Source organism: Lolium perenne, chromosome 7 (genome assembly GCF_019359855.2).
Source record: "Lolium perenne isolate Kyuss_39 chromosome 7, Kyuss_2.0, whole genome shotgun sequence".
Lineage (NCBI taxonomy): Eukaryota > Viridiplantae > Streptophyta > Magnoliopsida > Poales > Poaceae > Lolium > Lolium perenne.
Genome location: NC_067250.2, coordinates 220229654 through 220248171, shown reverse-complemented (window position 1 = coordinate 220248171; position 18518 = coordinate 220229654). Strand labels below are relative to the sequence as shown.

At 49.0% G+C, this 18518-nt stretch overlaps 1 protein-coding gene across 1 annotated transcript; it reads left to right on the top strand.

The window, feature by feature from the left end:
- Positions 1-633: 633 nt before the first annotated feature.
- On the top strand, positions 634-1832 carry LOC127311983 (uncharacterized). Its single transcript, XM_051342457.2, has one exon. It carries the CDS (start codon positions 774-776, stop codon positions 1539-1541), a length of 768 nt encoding a protein of 255 aa, XP_051198417.1. The 5' UTR covers positions 634-773; the 3' UTR covers positions 1542-1832.
- The last annotated feature ends 16686 nt before the right edge of the window (positions 1833-18518 follow it).

Here is an 18518-nt window from a genome sequence, read left to right as displayed (position 1 = left end):
AAACCCAGTTACAATCCAACTTGCAATCATATGCATGAATCACGATGCAATCAAACGGTGTAGGACTTGATTGAGCACGGACTTACTTCTCAGCTAGCTAAGAACTAGTAAATCCTTCTAATGAAATATCGTAGTATTGTTAAGTAGTGGACCACGTGACTAATTGCTAGAGAAAATATTAGCTTGATTGTATCTAGGAGCTGAATCGAGGAACCTTCTGCTGTTGTAGCTAGAAAACGACACAGCAGCTAGCCGCAATAGAAGGAGAGCTTGAGATACGAACATGTCTCTGACCTGGTTCTTCAGTCAGTTCTAGTCAAATCTCAGATAGGCAAGAAACAGAATAGGATTGCACCGCAGCCATCCAGAATTGGCGCCATCCCATGCATGCACCCGTCACCTCCGTCACCTTTGGTTGCTTGGACGTGTTCAAAGCGAAAAACTTTCTTCGATCGCCTTGTATTATATTGCAATCGAGTGCTTTCTTGACCCGTTACACGCCCATAACTCGCACCATCAAATCCAAGTAAATCCTGCTACTACCTTTTCTCAATTAAGTACTAGCTCTTCTTCCATCTCTAAATAGCATCCCGAGCTCGGTCGTCACTGATAACTTTCACCCGCCACCTCTATATATGCATGCTCCTCTAGACAGGAGACACGTACGTTTGCTGCCGCCTCATTTTGACACTTGAACGTTTCTCACTGACCGATCGATCAGCTTCTACTACTTCGAAGCTACGTCGCCCACCTTGGCATCGACACGATCGATCATGGAGCACTCCGCTTCTGCCCCGACGACGACCTCTTCCTCCTCGCCGCAGCGCGGTGGTGGCCGAGAGCTGCAGCTGCAGGGCCCGCGCCCCACGCCGCTGAGGGTGCACAAGGACTCGCACAGGATCAGGAAGCCTACGGCGCAGGTGCGGCAGCCGGTCATCATCTACACGGTGTCGCCCAAGGTCGTGCACGCCCACCCCGCCGAGTTCATGTCCGTCGTGCAGCGCCTCACCGGCGCCTCCTCCTCGTCGTCTCTCCCGCCGCCACCACCACAGCAACAGCCGCCGTTCCCGTTCTTCCCGCACCAGCTGTCGTCCTCCATGCTCCCGCCGGCGCTGCCGTTCCCGTTCCACGTCCAAGCAGCTGCTGCGACTTCTGCTGCAGCACAGCAACCGCAGGAGGGCGCGCTGCTCCAGCTACAGCACTCACCCGCCGCGCGCCTCGCCGCCATGGAGCAGGCGTCGGCGCAGCCGGCCGCACGGACCGGTGTTCACCGTGGGGGGCTACCGCCGTTGCCGAGCATCCTGTCTCCCGTGCCGGGGTCTCTGCCGGCGATCCCGCCGGGCTTCTTCTCCCCGCCGTCCGGCAGCGCAGGCGGCATCAACCTGTTCGGCGAGCTGATCAGCCCGGCATTCCCTGGCGGCCACGGTGCAGCTCCTCCTCCAATGTCGTCGTCGTTACAGTATTTCCCAGCTGCAGCTGCGCCGTCGCCGTCCACGCCATACTACTGGGATCTCTTCAACAACCACCCAAACCACCTTTGAATGCATCTCCGTCTGCAGGGTTGACCAAATTTGTAAGCCGTATATGTACACATCTGGCATTGATGAGGTGTGATAGGAGGAGCAAAGAAATTGAGAGTGAGTTAGCTATAGATCGATAGGCTAAGTCAGCTTGCTACTAGTACTGCTCACTAGTCGCATGCTAGCAGCTGCAACAAAGCTTCATCCAAGATAGCTCACATCTACTGTAATGTAGTAGTAACAATATTTGTTTGCACCCCAATTTGGAGGTGATCGAGGATAGGATAGATCATATAGACGGAAGAGACTTGATCGGTGAATTCATTATTTTCACATCATTGACGAAAAAATAACTTACATCGTCATACTATTCCTCCCAGCCTGCCATGTATGCACTCACATGCCCACGCTCCTCCGTTCAGCTCCCAAAACGTTTTTTCTTATTTTCTAGTTCAATACCATGTTTATTTAAATTAGCAATACATGGTAGAGTTTAGCGATTATAAAATAAATTTTAAAAGAAACGAGTAAATCTTTGAGGTATTCAAACCCTTTCTTCTTCGAGGACACAAGCTTCTCTTTTTCTAAAGGTTGCCGTAGAAAAATGGCATAGATGTCAAACCGAAGACTTGTAAGTGCCCACGAGGGTTCTCTCATAATTTTGATTAAATCTTTGAACCCAAAATATGTGGTAGCCCAAATGTGTTTCAGCCCATGTTTTTTTTTTTTTTGCGACTCAAAGCAACCATTATATTAACCAAAGCAGTACAGGATGCTTAAGACAAGGTAAACAGCAGAAGGGACACATGTCCCTGCACAATTGCGAAAAGGCCCCCGAAAGATAGAAAAATACAGTCAGGACCCCGGAGTCACCTACGCCCAACACCCGCACTCGCCACCCCCCACCAGATCCGCCGGAGCTTCGCCGGAGCGGGGGCCGAGCTTCCATCCTTCCCTGAATCGGGCGCGCCTCATCACGCATCAGCGCTTCAGAGAGCCTCATGTATGGCCACAGGGGCCGTCTTCTCTGTGGCTCGTCGGCCGGGGAGGGCCCCGGAACGCACCCGATCCCGACTCCAAACATCGCCAGAAAGGCGAAGCTACCACGCCGGAGCCGCCCGCCTCCACCCACGCGCCTTGTGCAGAGGCCAAGGCCCCCTTGCCGAAGCCGAAGCCGCCACTCCGAGGAGCAGCGAGAGATGGCATCCTCCTGCCCCAAATTTCCCACATCCTCCCGCCGGCGCCAGAGGGAGCGCCGCCGCAACGGAGACGAGGACAAGGAAGCAAAATCCTCCGGTGTGGTCGCCGCCGCCGCCTCGCCAACCACACCCAGGAAACCCTCGCACGCCGGCGCAGCTGCCGGCAACGCGAACCCTAACCTCACCGACCCGGAAGGCCAGCAGGAATCTACACCGCAGGCTCCGCGATTCGGCCCCGGAGGGCCTCGTCGGGATGGACGGAGCCGCGGTAGACCTCCCCGCTCCTGAGCCGCCGCCCCCATCCGAGCGCCGCCTCCCCGAGGAAAAACCTACACTACCTAGCTACACGACGAGGACCGGGGCTCCCCTCCACCTCACGGTGCTGAAACGGCCGCCGGAGGTGAAGGGGAGCGGCGGGCTCGCCGGGGGAGGACCAGGGGGACGCGGTCGCCGCCGAATCGCCTTCGATCTACTGTAGCGAAGGGATAAGTAAGGCACACTTCAACGTAGTCTAGTGAAGAGTCAGCCGTGTTTCAGCCCATGTTGGTGGGTGCACATGAGTGGCAAGAGGTGGATGCTAAGATTAGTCCACACGGAAATTTAGAAGAAAGTTAGACCACCTTATAATAAAAATTGTTTCGCCACTTAGTAAGAATAGTGAGAAAAAGAGTGGTACACACACTCCTCCTCCGCCTCTGCCCGCCTTGCCTCGTCCTGTCACTGGTGGAAAAAAGGGCTTTGGTCGCGGTTGGCAACTGCCATTAGTCGCGGTGGCGCAACCGCGACCAAAGCTGCGCGACTAAAGGCCCCCCCTTTAGTCGCGGTTCCTTACGAACCGCGACTAAAGGCCCGTCCACGTGGGCCGCAGGGCGGCGCAGAGCGGAGGACCTTTAGTCGCGGTTCTTCGGCCAGCCGCGACTAAAGGCCTCCGCAGGTTTAGGGTTTTAGCCCCCTCCCTAAATCTGGTTTCTTTTTAATTTGTATTATTTTATTTCTTTTGGGTTTTAATTCTGAAGGAGTTTCACATATTTAGGCCAACCGCGACTAAAGGCCTCCGCAGGGTTTAGGGTTTTAGCCCCCCTCCCCCTAAATCTGGTTTCTTTTTAATTTGTATTATTTTATTTCTTTTGGGTTTTAATTTTGAAGGAGTTTCACATATTCTACGGTCATCGTATACATACATGCATATGAATGTACAATTTCAAAAAAATTTGAAATTAGAACCAAAAAGAATTCAAGAGGAATATACAATATATATTCAATATCGGATGACCATATACAATATATATTCAATATCGGATGACCATATACAATTTTGAACAAGTTAGTTACAAATTCTGGTGCATATAAAGTTCTACGTCATCGTAATAGTGTTCTCCTTTAGGATCGATGACTTCCCTCGCCAACCATCCAGCTAGTTCCTCTTGAAGTGGTCGGAAGCGAGCTTACGGACTAAGCGTCTTCCGGAGGTTATTCCTCGGGATGTTGTTCTCACACGTCTGGTCCCGCTCATTGCGGTATCTCCGGATCCTCTCACAAACATAGTATCCACATAGGTTGGTCCCCGGTGGCTGAGTATCCCCGATCGTCCGCACCGCCATTTTAAAATGTAGCTCTTTTTGAATTCACCGACCTTGGTATCTACGAACCGTCTCCAAACCCTACGAGGCAAAGAAAATTAAATAAACAAGAGAGTTATTAATTAGTTACTTGATATTAGGAAATGATGAACGAAATAGGCCGATCGATATAGAGCGCAAATGAATGAAAATAATTACTTTTGCATCATTTTTCTCATGTCGCCCCAAAGCGCCGGATCCATATTCAGAGAGTCGTGGACGAGAACCGAGGAGGTCTGAACTTTAATTACCATAAGAATCCAGTGGAACCTGCGGACACGATACATGCACGATCATGCATAACTCATCGATTAGCCACATACCATGCATGGAGTAAACAAAAGAGAATGTGCTCAAGACAGAAACACTCACCCAAAATGGTAAGGAAATAGAATATCACTTTTCGTTGCTGTTTTCTAATAAACCGCCACAGTCATCCTCCACGTCGGCGGGGTGGTGTTCTAACACATGTGAATTAACGATGTGTGGGTCAATGAACCCAACATCATGGATGTTCCTTATTCGCATTTCCCGCTTCTTCATTCTGCATAATAGCGTACACAACAAGATAGTTAGGACAGTGCAGGCAATGAACGAGATGGGGTAGAAATTAATAAATCACTTACGTAACGTAGCAACCGATGATAGATTTGTCGAGGTCGCGCAGATTGAACAGCTGGAACAATTCACTCGAGAGGAATTTGTACCCAGTAATGTTTGAAGTGATGCTCATATCTAACTTCCGCATAGATATAGTCTTTGGCGTTTTTATGTTTTATGTAACCCTTGAACCAATAAAGCAGACCTATCATTTGTAGAGGTAGATCCCCTTCTGCGCAGGCTCGACGAGAGGGCCATTCTTCACATATGTAAATACTACGTCCTTCATTGGCGCCTCATCAAGGCCTAGCGATTGCACGAAGAGTGATACCTAACTCGGCCGCTTGTTCTCTCGGCACTCGTTACGGTCAATCCATGTTGCCGCAGCTGCTATGATATCGGGGGCATCCGGATCGGCGGCTTGCACTATGAGCGGGGCGATCGATTGTTTACTTTGTTCCCCGAGCTGGGCAACTTCTTTCCCCCTTTCTAATTTTGACTCGGCCTCGTCCTTCACGGCTTTCTTCTCCGCCAACTCTTTCTGTTCTTGAACGCGAGTGCTTGCCTACGAAGTTCACGTAAATAGTCGTCAGTGCAGATTCTTCGCGGCTTGGGACGGTGTGTTCAAAAATGACTTAGCCCACCGCTTTTCCTTGTCGAATATACGGCTTGGGCTCGCCCTCTATTTTCCTCTTGACGCCGCCTTCCATTTCTCTAAATCAGCAGCCGCGCCCGCCTCGACTTCCTCGGCACTACTTTCCCAAGGCCTCGTGGGGAGAGGCTTGATGATACCTCCGGTACCTTTGTTTTCTTAGGTACGTAAGGGTCCGGGTTAATAACCCAGGACTGCTTCGCTTCTTCGCCGGAGGTGGATTGGGGCGGTACCGGTGTCCGATCACCCGCCGGACGAGGATCGGGGCGGCGGCGTGGGCTGACGTGAATGAGGTGTATTAGGTGAAGCACCACCGCCACCGTCACCGCCACCGCCACCGTCACCGCCACCTCCACCGCCACCTTCACCGCCACCGCCACCACCACCACCGTACGGGGGTGGACTTGTTGGCGCCTCGCCCGGAAACTTGATAAATTTCTTCTCGCCATAGAATGAATCGGCGCTTGACATCTCCAAGTCTTTTCACCCCTTCGTGTGTAGCAATGTCAATGTCCAGGTTCTCAAACCCTTGGACTATCTCCTCCACCGTCACACGAGCATAGCCATCTTGAATGGGGTTGTTGTGGTGGAGTGCTCCAGGTGGTAAAGCATTGCCGATGGCTACCTTCATGGACATGTTCCCGATAGGATAATACAGATGACATGCTTTCATCTCCTTTATATCGTCCACGGGGTAGCGAGGAGGCTCCGGTGCAGTAATTTCGACCACCGAGGCTCCGGTGCAGTAATTTCTATCGTCGGTGCACCAGCCGGTGAGGCCTCCGTGGAAGCCACGCTGCTTCTTCTCTCGCTGGCTTCCGAGATCCATTGGATGATCTTCGACATGCTGCGCCCGAGCTGCATCTCTTTCGACGACTAGTACACTCACGGTTTTCTTCATCACATCCATTTCCGTTACCAACTTCGCCACAACATCTGCATCCCGATCCATCTTTCTCTTACGGCTTCGTAACCGTACGGGTCATCGTTCGGGAACCCTATTTTCCACGGAATGGGCCCCATGCCTCGTATACGTCCTCCGTGTTCAGGATTCCCGAGGGCTTTTGTCGGGCGTCGTTCTCTCTGTTGAACCTGATCCTCCCCTCTTGAGCCTCCTCATTGCCTCAATAAGCTTTTGGGTGGGTGTAATTATTTTGCCTCTGATAAACACACTCCCCTGTCTCCGGGTTCAGCGATCCCCCATGCCCGTACCACCAGCTTTTGGCCCTTGGGTCCCATCCCTCCGTGCACTGGACGGATTCCTCGCGCCCTCGGCTCGTTCTCCATCTTCTCCCACTTAGGCTGCCAAAAGCGATACCCTCCTGGCCCCATTTTATGATTGTACTCCTTCTTGGCCGCATTTTCCTTATTTTTTTCGATAGTTCAAGGAACTGCTCCGATTTCTTTTGCTTCACAAATTCTGGCCAATCATGTTGCAGTTTCTCATATTGTCCTTTGAAATCCGGAGTCTTGCCCTGGTTGACAAAGTCATGGGCTAGATTTTGCTTGTATTTCCGGAATGCGTTGGCCATCCTAGAAAGAGCGAATCGTTTGACTAGCTTGCGCCTCTTCTTGTTTTCCGCAATCTTGTTACCCTCCTCATCGTATTTGCGGTATTCCGGAGGTAGAACGAAATGTTCCATAAGCTTGTTGAAGCAATCTTTTTTCTCTCTTATCGACAAAAGTGAAACCAACACGTGCCTTCTTTGGCTCATTCCACTCTGGCGGGTGATCGAGACGTTGTCTCTAACAACGGCTCCGCATTGGCCGACAAACTTGGTGGCGTTCTTCTTTGGGCTCCCGGCCTGCCGGTTTCTTCGTCGACAACATCGATGGTGCATGTTTCTCCTGCTTTCATCGTCTTGGTTGCGCCACGCTTTGACGACGTACTCGATTTTTCGACGATCCGGCCGAGGGCTAAAATAAGAAAGAGAGTCGCGCGTGTTAGTACACACACATTTATTCAAATCGATTAGTTGTATCACCAGACGCTCAATATGTATATATATATATATACCTCGGCGCCGGAGGTGGTTGCTACTTCCAATTGAAGATCGTCGTTTATCGACGTTTCTTCGGCATCATCTGCTTGCTGACGGCGCCCTTCATCTTCACACTCAAGGTTCAGATAAGAAGAGATATCATCTTCTTCTTCTCCGGTCGGCACATATGGAATATCGCCTTTTATGATGCCGAACATATGGTCTTCAGCGTCCGGATCATAGTTGTCCAGAATCGGGTCAGCTCTATCGTCCGCCATATGTCAGTCCTGAAAACATGTAGTCAAAACAAATTAATTGTGTATATGCCAGCATTATCACATCTCTTCTACATATAAAGAGAGAGGGCGACGAGGGAGGCGAGAGGGGGGACGCGTGTATTAGATGTGTATATGCGGACGATCGACCTCGCCTCGCATGCGATGACCGCGTGACCGAGAGAACGGTGGTGGTGGCGAAAGGGGGACGCGATGACCGCGTGACCGAGAGACCGGTGGCGGTGGCGAAAGGGGGACGCAGTGACCGCGTGACCGAGAGACCGGTGTGGCGGTGACCGAGAGGGCGGTGGCGGTGCCGAGGACACATAACCCTCGCCGCCCCCTCTCGATCCCAAATAAAATTTTGTTAAGTTAAAATTTTGATCATTAAGTCTAAATTTTGTGGCGGTGGCGGTGGTGGTGGTGGTGGCGGTGGTGGTGGCGGTGCCGATCCTTCTCTCTCTCGTAAAAAAACAAAAAAAAACCCCGCGCGTATACGGAGGGGGCGGCGAAGGCGTCTCGTCGCCCCCTCCGTATACACGCGGGGTCGGTGTCGAAAGGGCGGTGGCGAAATGGCGGTGGCGGTGGCGGTCCCTCCTTTCTCTCTCTTTCTCTCTAGCGCGCGAGAGGGTCGCGCGGCGCCCCCTCCGTATACACACGGGGCGAGCGCGCAAGTTTTTTTAAGTCAAATTTTACTTTTTTTAAGTCAAATTTTAGTTTTTTTAGACAAACTTTTTAAGTCAATTTTTAGTTTTTTAAAATCAAGTTTTAGTTATTTTTATATTTGTTTTTGTTTTGTTATTAGTTAAGATCTGTTTACTAAAAAAACAAAAAACAAAAAACAAAAAAAGGCCATTGCTCATATCTTCTCTCTCTTTCTCTCCCCTCCTCTCTTTCTCTCTCAGAATCGTCGGCCAGCGGAGCGCGCGACGGCGCGGGCAAAGCGAGGCGACGAGGCGGGCAGCGAGGCGACGGCGGCGGCGGGGCGAGGCTAGGACGGCGACGGCGGCGGTGCGAGGCTAGGGCGCGCGGGCGGGGGTCTTCGCGCGCTCGGGCGCGCGCGCGGCAAAGCGATCGAGCGCGCCGGCCGTTACCTTGGCGGCGGCGGAGACTCCGTTCGGCAAGGGCGCGGCAGCGAGGGCCGCGGCGAGGTCGTCGAGGCGCGGCGGAGGCGGCGACGGGCGACGTCGAGGCGGGGCGGCGAGGCGTCTCGGTCGGGCAGCACTGCGGAGAAGACGATGGGCGCGCGGAGAAGAAGAAGTGGCGCGGGCGCCGCCCGCGCGGCATTTATAGCTCCAACCTTTAGTCGCGGTTGGGGAGCCCAACCGCGACTAAAGGGTACTTTAGTCGCGGTTGGTGACCCCAACCGCGACTAAAGGATTTTTTCGCCCCAATTTGCGGTTCCGCGGAGAGGACCTTTAGTCGCGGTTGGCCAGGCCAACCGCGACTAAAGGCCTTTTTTCAAAATTATTTCATTTCAGAAATGTTTAGAATACATATAATATATCAAAAAATTCATAAAAATAAAACTAATTCAATTCAAAATTTTAAAAATACAAATAATACATCAATAAATTCAGAAAAATAAAACTAATTCAATTCAAAATATTAAAAATACAAATTATATATCAAAAAATTAAGAAAAATAAAACTAATTCATTTCAAAATATTAAAAATACATATAATATATCAAAAAATTCATAAAAATAAAACTAATTCAATTCAAAATTTTAAAAATACATATAATATATCAAAAAATTCATAAAAATAAAACTAATTCAATTCAAAATTTTAAAAATACATATAATATATCAATAAATTCAGAAAAATAAAACTAATTCAATTCAAAATCTTAAAATACAAATAATATATCAAAAAATTCAGAAAAATAAAACTAATTCAATTCAAAATTTTAAAACCCCTCTTCCCGCCTCTTTCCGCCGACCCCTCTTCCCTCCTCGTCTTCCCGCCATTTCTTCCCTGTCTTCCCGCCTCTTTCTTCCCGCCAATTGTTTCCCGCCAATTTCTTTCGGCCTCTTTCTTCCCGCCAATTTTTTCCCGCCAATTTCTTCCCGCCACTTTCTCCCCGCCTCTTTCTTCCCGCGTCTGTCTTCCCGCTCCCATTTTTCCCGCCATTTGTCAGTACATATAGGTAGCCCGCCTTGGCCAGCATCACATCTCTACAATCTCTCATCACTCTCTCATGGCTTCCACCGCACCCACTCTAACCTACCAGCAGGTGGAGGAGCTTTGCGCCTCGAACTACCCTTGCCCTCAGGGCTACCGCGTCCCCTGCCGGGCTGGAGCCTAAGCGCGGCGGCGTGCCGGTCCCTCCCGTCCCTCGAGTGCGCGCGCCGGGCGGCCATTACGAACCACTACTACCTCGACCTCACGCCGGAGCAGCGGATGAATCCCGTTGGCATCCCGATAACCAGCATACTTGGGACGCCTTCTTCATCAATCGGCGTGAGAGGGCGCTCGCTGTATGAGGAGGACGGTCGCCTCCCGGAAACTTCCACGAGGCCGGCCGTCGGCTATGGTGGTACGGCCGGACTCTGCAGAGCGTCATGGACTACATCACGGCCGGCGATATCCCCGCCTGCGCTACCCTCGCTTTGAGCCACGAGCGCCGCCCGGCGACGACGACGACGACAAGGCAGCGACGACGATGCGGCAACTTAGAAGGCGACGACTACCGGTACAACGGCGGCGGCTATGAAGACTACGAGTATGCATATTATACGCCTAGGCAGGAGTATGACTAAATCACTCCAAATTTCATGTATGCAGGAGTATGACTTAGTCACTCCAAATTTCTGTATGAAGGAGTATGACTTAGTCACTCCAAATTTCATGTATGCATGCAGAGTATGACTTAGTCACTCCAAATTTCATGTATCATCGGTGCTATCTCGAGTCAATTGAATCATTCGAAAATGGACACCAAACACATCACGGGTAATATAATTCACATGATTCATTCAACAAAGTTTGGTACAATAAATTATTACACATCATTTCTTCCCTTGTGTCCCTGCTTGCTTACGATTGTGCCGTATCCATGGAGCATCCTCATCATTTAACTTAATGCTTGGGTCGGTGTTCACTTTGAAGGGCGGAATTTCAGCAAACATATTATAATCTTCTGACATGTCTGTCTTGTCCTCCACTCCCACGATGTTTCTTTTCCTGAAAGAACAATGTGGCGCTTTGGATCATCGCATGATGTACTGATCGTTTTCTTATCTTTCCGTTTCCTCGATTTGCTACTCATGTCCTTCACATAGAAAACCTGAGCGACATCTTTCGCTAGGACGAATGGTTCGTCAAGATAACCAAGATTGTTGAAATCCACCATTGTCATTCCGTATTGCTGGTCCACCTTTACCCCACCTCTGTTAGCTTGAACCATTTGCACGGAACAAAGGGACCCTAAAGGAGGGTCCATAGTCAAGTTCCCATATCTCCTCTATGTAACCATAATATGTGACCTTTTGCCCATTCTCGGTTCTTGCATCAAAGCGGACACCACTGTTTTGGTTGGTGCTCTTTTTATCTTGGGCGATCGTGTAAAATGTATTCCCATTTATCTCGTACCCTTGGAAAGTCGTTATAGTCGAAGATGGTGTCTTGGCCAACATGTACAGCTGATCTACAACCTTATTGTCACTCATTAAATGTTTTCTCAACCAACTGCCGAAAGTCTCCATGTGGGCCTTCCTAATCCAGGATTCAGGCTTCCCAGGGTTGTCCGAGCGTAAAATATTCTTGTGTTTCTCAAAGTACGGAGCAACCAAGCTGGAATTGGTCGAAGCTGTGTGGTGTGCTTGATCAGAGAATGGCCGTCCATACATATCATTGATTTCCTTCCGATCGTGCCTTTTCCACTTAGTCTCCCCTCGTGCCGCGATTGAGGAAGACCAATCGGCTTAAGGTCGGGAACAAAGTCAACACAAAACTCAATTACCTCCTCATTTCCATAGCCCTTGGCGATGCTTCCTTACGGCCTAGCACGGTTACGAACATATTTCTTTAATACTCCCATGAACCTCTCGAAGGGGAACATATTGTGTAGAAATACAGGACCGAGAATGGAAATCTCATCGACTAGGTGAACCAGGAGGTGCGTCATAATATTGAAGAAGGATGGCGGGAACACCAACTCGAAAGCGACAAGACATTGGATCACATCGTTCAGAATCGTGGTAGAACTTCTGGATTGATTACCTTCGAGAGATTGCATTGAGGAATGCACATAGCTTCACAATGGGCGATCGAACATTTTCCGGCAGGAGCCCCTCAAAGCAATCGGAAGCAATTGCGTCATAATCACGTGGCGGTCGTGAGACTTCAGGTTTTGGAACTTTTTCTCCGCCATGTTTATTATTCCCTTTATATTGGACGAGAATCCTGACGGGACCTTCATACTGCTCAGGCATTCAAAAAAGATGACCTTCTCTTCTTTGGTCGAGCGTAGCTGGCACGACCTTGAAACCGTTCCGGATGCCGGTCATCGGGGTCTTTCAAACTTTGCTGGTCTGCCGTGCTTCCTTTGTATCATTTGACTTCCCATACACGCCCAAGAAGCTTAGGATGTTCACGCAAATATTCTTCGTAACGTGCATCACGTCGATTGCGTAGCGGACTTCTAGGACTTTCCAATATTCTAGCTCCCGAATATAGATTTCTTCTTCCACATGGCTACGTGCCCGTCACTCCTTCGGAACTCGATTGTCCGCCAGGACCCTTTCCAAAGATGACTTTCAAACCCTTGACCATATCAAATACCTCGGCACCAAGTGTGTTCGCATGCTTCGGCCGGTGATCTGCCTTGCCGTTGTAATGCTTGCCTTTCTTTCTTCTTGGATGACCTTTCGGAAGAAATCGACGATGCCCAAGGTACACGTTCTTCTTACAATTTGGCAAATGTACACTTTCAGTCTCATGTAAGCGGTGCGTGCATGCATTGTATCCCTTATTTGACAGTCCCGAAAGGTTACTAAGAGCAGGCCAATCGTTGATGGTTACGAAAAGCAACGCTCGTAGGTCAAATTCCTCTTCTTTGTGCTCATCCCACACACGGACACCAGGTCTGCCCCACAGCTGTAAAAGTTCATCAACTAATGGCCTTAGGTACACATCGATGTCGTTGCCGGGTTGCTTCGGACCTTGGATGAGCACCGGCATCATAATGAACTTCCGCTTCATGCACAACCAAGGAGGAAGGTTGTAGATGCATAGAGTCACGGGCCAGGTACTATGGCTGGAGCTCTGCTCGCCAAAAGGATTCATGCCATCCGTACTTAGACCAAATCTTATGTTCCTTGCGTCAATTGCAAAATCTTTGAACTCTCTGTCGATCTTTCTCCATTGCGTTCCATCTGCGGGTGTCTCAACTCCCCGTCCGACTTACGGTCCTCTTTGTGCCATCGCAACAACTTGGCATGCTCTTTGTTCTGAACAGACGTTTCAACCGTGGTATTATAGGAGCATACCACATCACCTTGGCGGGAACCCTCTTCCTGGGTTTACGGCCCTCAACATCGTCACCGGGGTCATCGCCTCGATCTTATAACGCAATGCGGTGCATCTTGGGCATTCATTCAAATTCTCGTATTCACCGCGGTAGAGGATGCGATCGTTGATGCATGCATGTATCTTGAGAACCTCTAAACCTAGAGGGCAGACAACCTTCTTTGCTTCGTACGTAGTGGCGGGCAACTCGTTATTCTTTGGAAACATATTCTTCAACATTTTCAGCAAGTTTTCAAATGCCGAGTCAGCTACACCTGCCCGTGCCTTCCATCTCAAGAAATCCAGTGTGCAGCCCAGCTTTTTCAGACCATCATCGCATCCGGGGTACAGCGCCTTCCCGTGATCCTCTAACATGCGATCCAAATTCTCCCTCTCTTTTTCAGTTTCGCAGCGTCTCCGTGCATCAGCAATGGTCCGACCAAGATCATCAACGGGATCATCACGTGCCTCTTCTTCACCTTCCCCTTCACCTTCCCCTTCACCTTCAGCATCCTCCATGAAAGTATCACCGAAATGAGCAAGATAGCTTTCATCGATGAAATCATCCCCTTCTTCATCTTCTTCCATTATAACCCCTCTTTCTCCATGCTTGGTCCAACAATTATAGCTTGGCATGAAACCGTGCCGAAGCAGGTGCATGTGAACATCTCTTGAGGAAGAGTAACCCTTCTGATTCTTACATTTAACACATGGACAGATAACAAAACCCTCCTGCTTGTTCGCATTAGCCACTACGAGGAAATCTTTCAAACCCGCACTGAACTCGCCGGAGAGTCGGTTACCGTACATCCATTGTCGATTCATCTGCATTATTATAATATAAAATATATAATTAACCATCATGCATTTGTTAAACTAACTAGCTACAAACAATATAAATTAAACAATGAACTACACACACATGCACATTTTATCAACGACACATCAAAGGTTCAAGTTGCTAACCGCGATCGAGGAGGAAAAAATAAATGAGAAAGCTCAAGTGTGGCTCCAACACTTCATATCATGTTTGTTTCATGCTCTTGGGGCATTTCATCAAACACCTTATGTGCATAAGAGGAACCAAAAGCAAACCTAACACCCACTTGTGAGCTTGTGAAGAGAATGGCACCAAATGGCTAAGTGTTGGCTGCTGGATGGGTATATATAGGGGAGGGGCTTTAGTCCCGGTTGGCCTGGCCAACCGCGACTAAAGGCCTTCGGGCACCTTTAGTCGCGGTTGGCCTGGCCAACCGCGACTAAAGACCCCCCACGTGCACCGGCTGGCCACCGAGCGCCCTGGGCCCAGGCCTTTGGTCGCGGTTCTCCTCCCGAACCGCGACTAAAGGTACCATTTGTCGCGGATCCTGCAGCATCGCGACTTATGGGGCTCACCCGAAGCCTGTTTTTCCACCAGTGTGTCATGTCATGCGCACGATACGTTACACGAATGAGCGTTACACAAATGAGCCTCCAGCCGAGCTTTAATTTTGCCTTTCAAGAAAACTGAGTTTTAAGTGACGCTTCACAGCTAGTCTGTTTGGGTCATTTTTGGATCGTGGGCTATTGTACCAATTCAAACATGGGCTCTTGGATTTCCCAAGCTGCTCTATATAAGTGACGAGTTAGCGTTTTTTCTCTCTCACTGCTTGCGGCCACCATAGTCTAATCCACCCGACGCAGCATGCACGGGCGAACGGTGGAGCAAGTCTCCGGAACCAATAGCTTTGTGATCTTATGAAAAAGCTAAGTGTTTCTTTTCAATGAAGCGTCGCACTCGACACTTGGGGGTTGCATGCGTTATTACATCATAACGAAAATACTCCCGAATAATTGAAAGCGGCAAAGTAAACAATATCAATTTCGAGCGGTAAACGCCTCAATATACGTTTTGAGTCTGAGCGTCTGACACCTCACATGCGAAAGTCCGGGTAGCTGGTGATCCTCTCGAATCCTTGAAAACTCTAGCCTGATTGCAGCAGGTTAGCAAGGCACTGAGACCTTGGGCTGCAGGCTAACAAAAATGCTTAGCATACGGTGACCATGGTGATGGGTCCTATCACCGCCAATAGCATTATAAGTCGCAAAAGACAATATTTTTTGAGTAACAAATATTTCACATATCCTCACATTGTTTGTAGTCTACAAGATTGGTAGAGTACTTCCCCGAGCGCTTCAAAAACCCGAGAAGAATATTTTCTCGGTTGATTAAAAAACTCGGGTCGAGTAATTCCTTGAGTGCTTCAAAAACCTGGGTCGCACTACTAGGAAAATGCTTATTGCCGGCGCAACAAATTTGCCTACTGCCGGCGGACCAGCGCCCGCCGGTGGGAACGGGCAGGTGATAACGAGGTACTGCCGGCGCACTAGCTAGTTCGCCGGTGGTAAGACGAGTTATCCCCGGCGCACCTGCCTAGTGCGCCGGTAGTAAGTTATCTAGGAAACCAAAAAAAGCCGATCTAGATCTAGATCTAGATCTAGCTCGGGTTTATTTTGCGTGTTACTGTGGGCCACCTTGCTGCCGTTGCCGCGCCGGTGTAGGAGTAGGAGGAGGAGGATGAGAGGATGAGGATGAGGATGAGGAGGAGTAGGCCAGAGGTGGAGGTGGAGGTGGAGGAGGAGTTGGCCGGAGGTGGACGTGGACGTGGACGTGGACGTGGACGTGGACGTGGAGGAGGAGTTGGTCAGAGGTGAAGGTTGAGGAGGAGGAGTTGGCCGGAGGTGGAGGTTGAGGAGGAGGAGTTGGCCGGAGGTGGAGGTTGAGGAGGAGGAGTTGGCTGGGGGTGGAGGTTGAGGAGGAGGAGGAGCTCACGTCGGAGGAGGGGGAGGAGGCCCGAGGTGGAGGAGGGATGTCACCAAAGGAGGAGGACGAGGAGGAGGAGGAGGCCATCGGTGAGTGTTGCAAGGAGAAGAGGAGGAGGGAAAGAGGAGAAGGGGAAGAAGTGATGAAGGAGAAGCGGGAGGAGGGCTGGCTTGAATATATAGTACTGCTTACCGCCGGCGCACCTAGTATGGTGGTGCGCCGGGGGTAATTTTTTCTTTTTTTCACCCAAATCTTAAAGCTGAAAAAGTCATGTTTCTGTTTTCCAATTGACACATTTTTTGTCCAAACGACCATAGGTCGTTGCATTCGGATAGGAAATTTCGCGTAGATAGATTTTGATATAAAAAAGTTTTTCATCGGAGGTCGTATGCAACCAGAAATCCCGTTTTACCGAAAGATGACGCCATTTTGCATAATATATCGAAATTCATTTTTTTCAAATTTTCACTAAAAATAGATTACATAATTATTGGACATATCAAAGGATTTAATTTTTTGTATTTTCTACCATTTTCTTGTATTTTTTTGAAAACTGAAAAGGCGGTTCCGGGGGGGGGGGGGTGTGGAGAGAAAAATCTGGGCACCTTACCCCTCCGGGATTTTTGGCTTCTGGCCAGACCTCTTCGAATTTTATTCCCGACGCACTAAATTTTTTGTGCGTCGGCAGTATCTATTCTTCGCCGGCGCGGTCCTAATATGGCACGCCGACGGTATTTGCCACCGGTGCGCGTCAATGATGGTGCGCCGGCACTATTCCCTGCAGCTATAGGCCTTTTCCTAGTAGTGTCGAGTACTTCCCTGAGCGCTTAAAAACGCAGGTTTAGTATTTTCCTTGAGTGCTTCAAAAACTGGGGTTGAGTACTTCCTCGAGTGGTACAACTCAAGTCTACACACGGCTGAAAAGACCCGCACATAGACTCAGAGGCTACTCCCATCAGGAGCGCTGGTCGTGCACCCGGCAACTTTGACTACCACATCATCCAAACAAGGCACCCGACCAAAATCCTTGGACTACGTCCGCCGCGATAACTTGTCTGGAAGCCGTGCTTTTCAGCATGAAGGTAAGACCCCAGGATCCATCCTTCGTGGCCTAGTATCTCCCAAGACTACGCTCTACTAGAAATTATTCATATCGTATGACGAAAAATCTCGACGGACGCGTCAGGTACCCTTAATCTTTTGTTGGAATTCAGAACTCGATAAGACCTCCTCGGCCCGAGCTAAATTACACATTTATCAGAATTCGTTTCTGGGGACTCAAGTTTGAAGTAGGTTCACTTGTATTTGCGCAGGCAATTAACTGGCTCCCAATCCGTCGAACACCAGGTTTGGTTTACCAATATCCCGATGACAAGATATTGTCTAATGACAACTGAAATATCAATTCAACTACTCATTCCGGTTCATATTACTTGACACTAATATAGATATATCTAGACACATTTTAATTGTAGATACATCCATTTAGCGACAAGTAATATAGCTCGTAGGGAGGACAAATTCGAGTTGCAAGGAAATAAGTCAAGATTTGAGACTCGACCCGAGTCTAAGACTCAAGATAAAAACTTCTTTGGGTACTTCAAAAATCTTGAGTTGAGTACTGATGAGCGCAGATTGAACATCGTTGGGGAACCCCAAGAGGAAGGTATGATGAGCACAACATCAAGTTTTCACTCAGTAAGAAACCAAGGTTTAATCGACCAGTAGGAGAAAGGCGTGACTTCTAAAGGTGTTGCTAGCTGACTATTGGCAGGGAGCACTACCGGCGTCAGCACTAACGTGAAACCTGCACACAACACAACCAAAATACTTTGCCCCAACTTACAGTGAGGTTGTCAATCTCACCGGTTTCGCTGAACACAAAATATTAAATGTATCGAGTGGAAGACGATATCTGCAGTAATTAAAGAGAATAGAGCTTGCAGTAAGTAAATAGAGCAGGATTGCAGTGGTTGAATTTATCAGTGTAAAGAAAAGGACTGGGGTCCACAGTTCACTAGAGATGTCTCTCCATAAAGATAAATAACATGCTGGGTGAACAAATTACAGCTGGGCAATTGACAGAATACCGACCATACATGACAAGATGATTACTATGAGATTCGTTTGGGCATTACAACATAATACATAGACCGTAATCCAACTGCGTTTATGACTGATAATCCACCTTCCGATTATCGTCCGAACCACTTCCAGTATTAAGTTGCAAGCAAAAAATTATCGCATTAAGCAATATGTGTAAAGTATACAATAGAATTACCCTCGGATAAAACATTTTGGTTTTCTCCCTAGTAGCAACAACACATCTACAATCTTAGAAGTTATTGTCACTC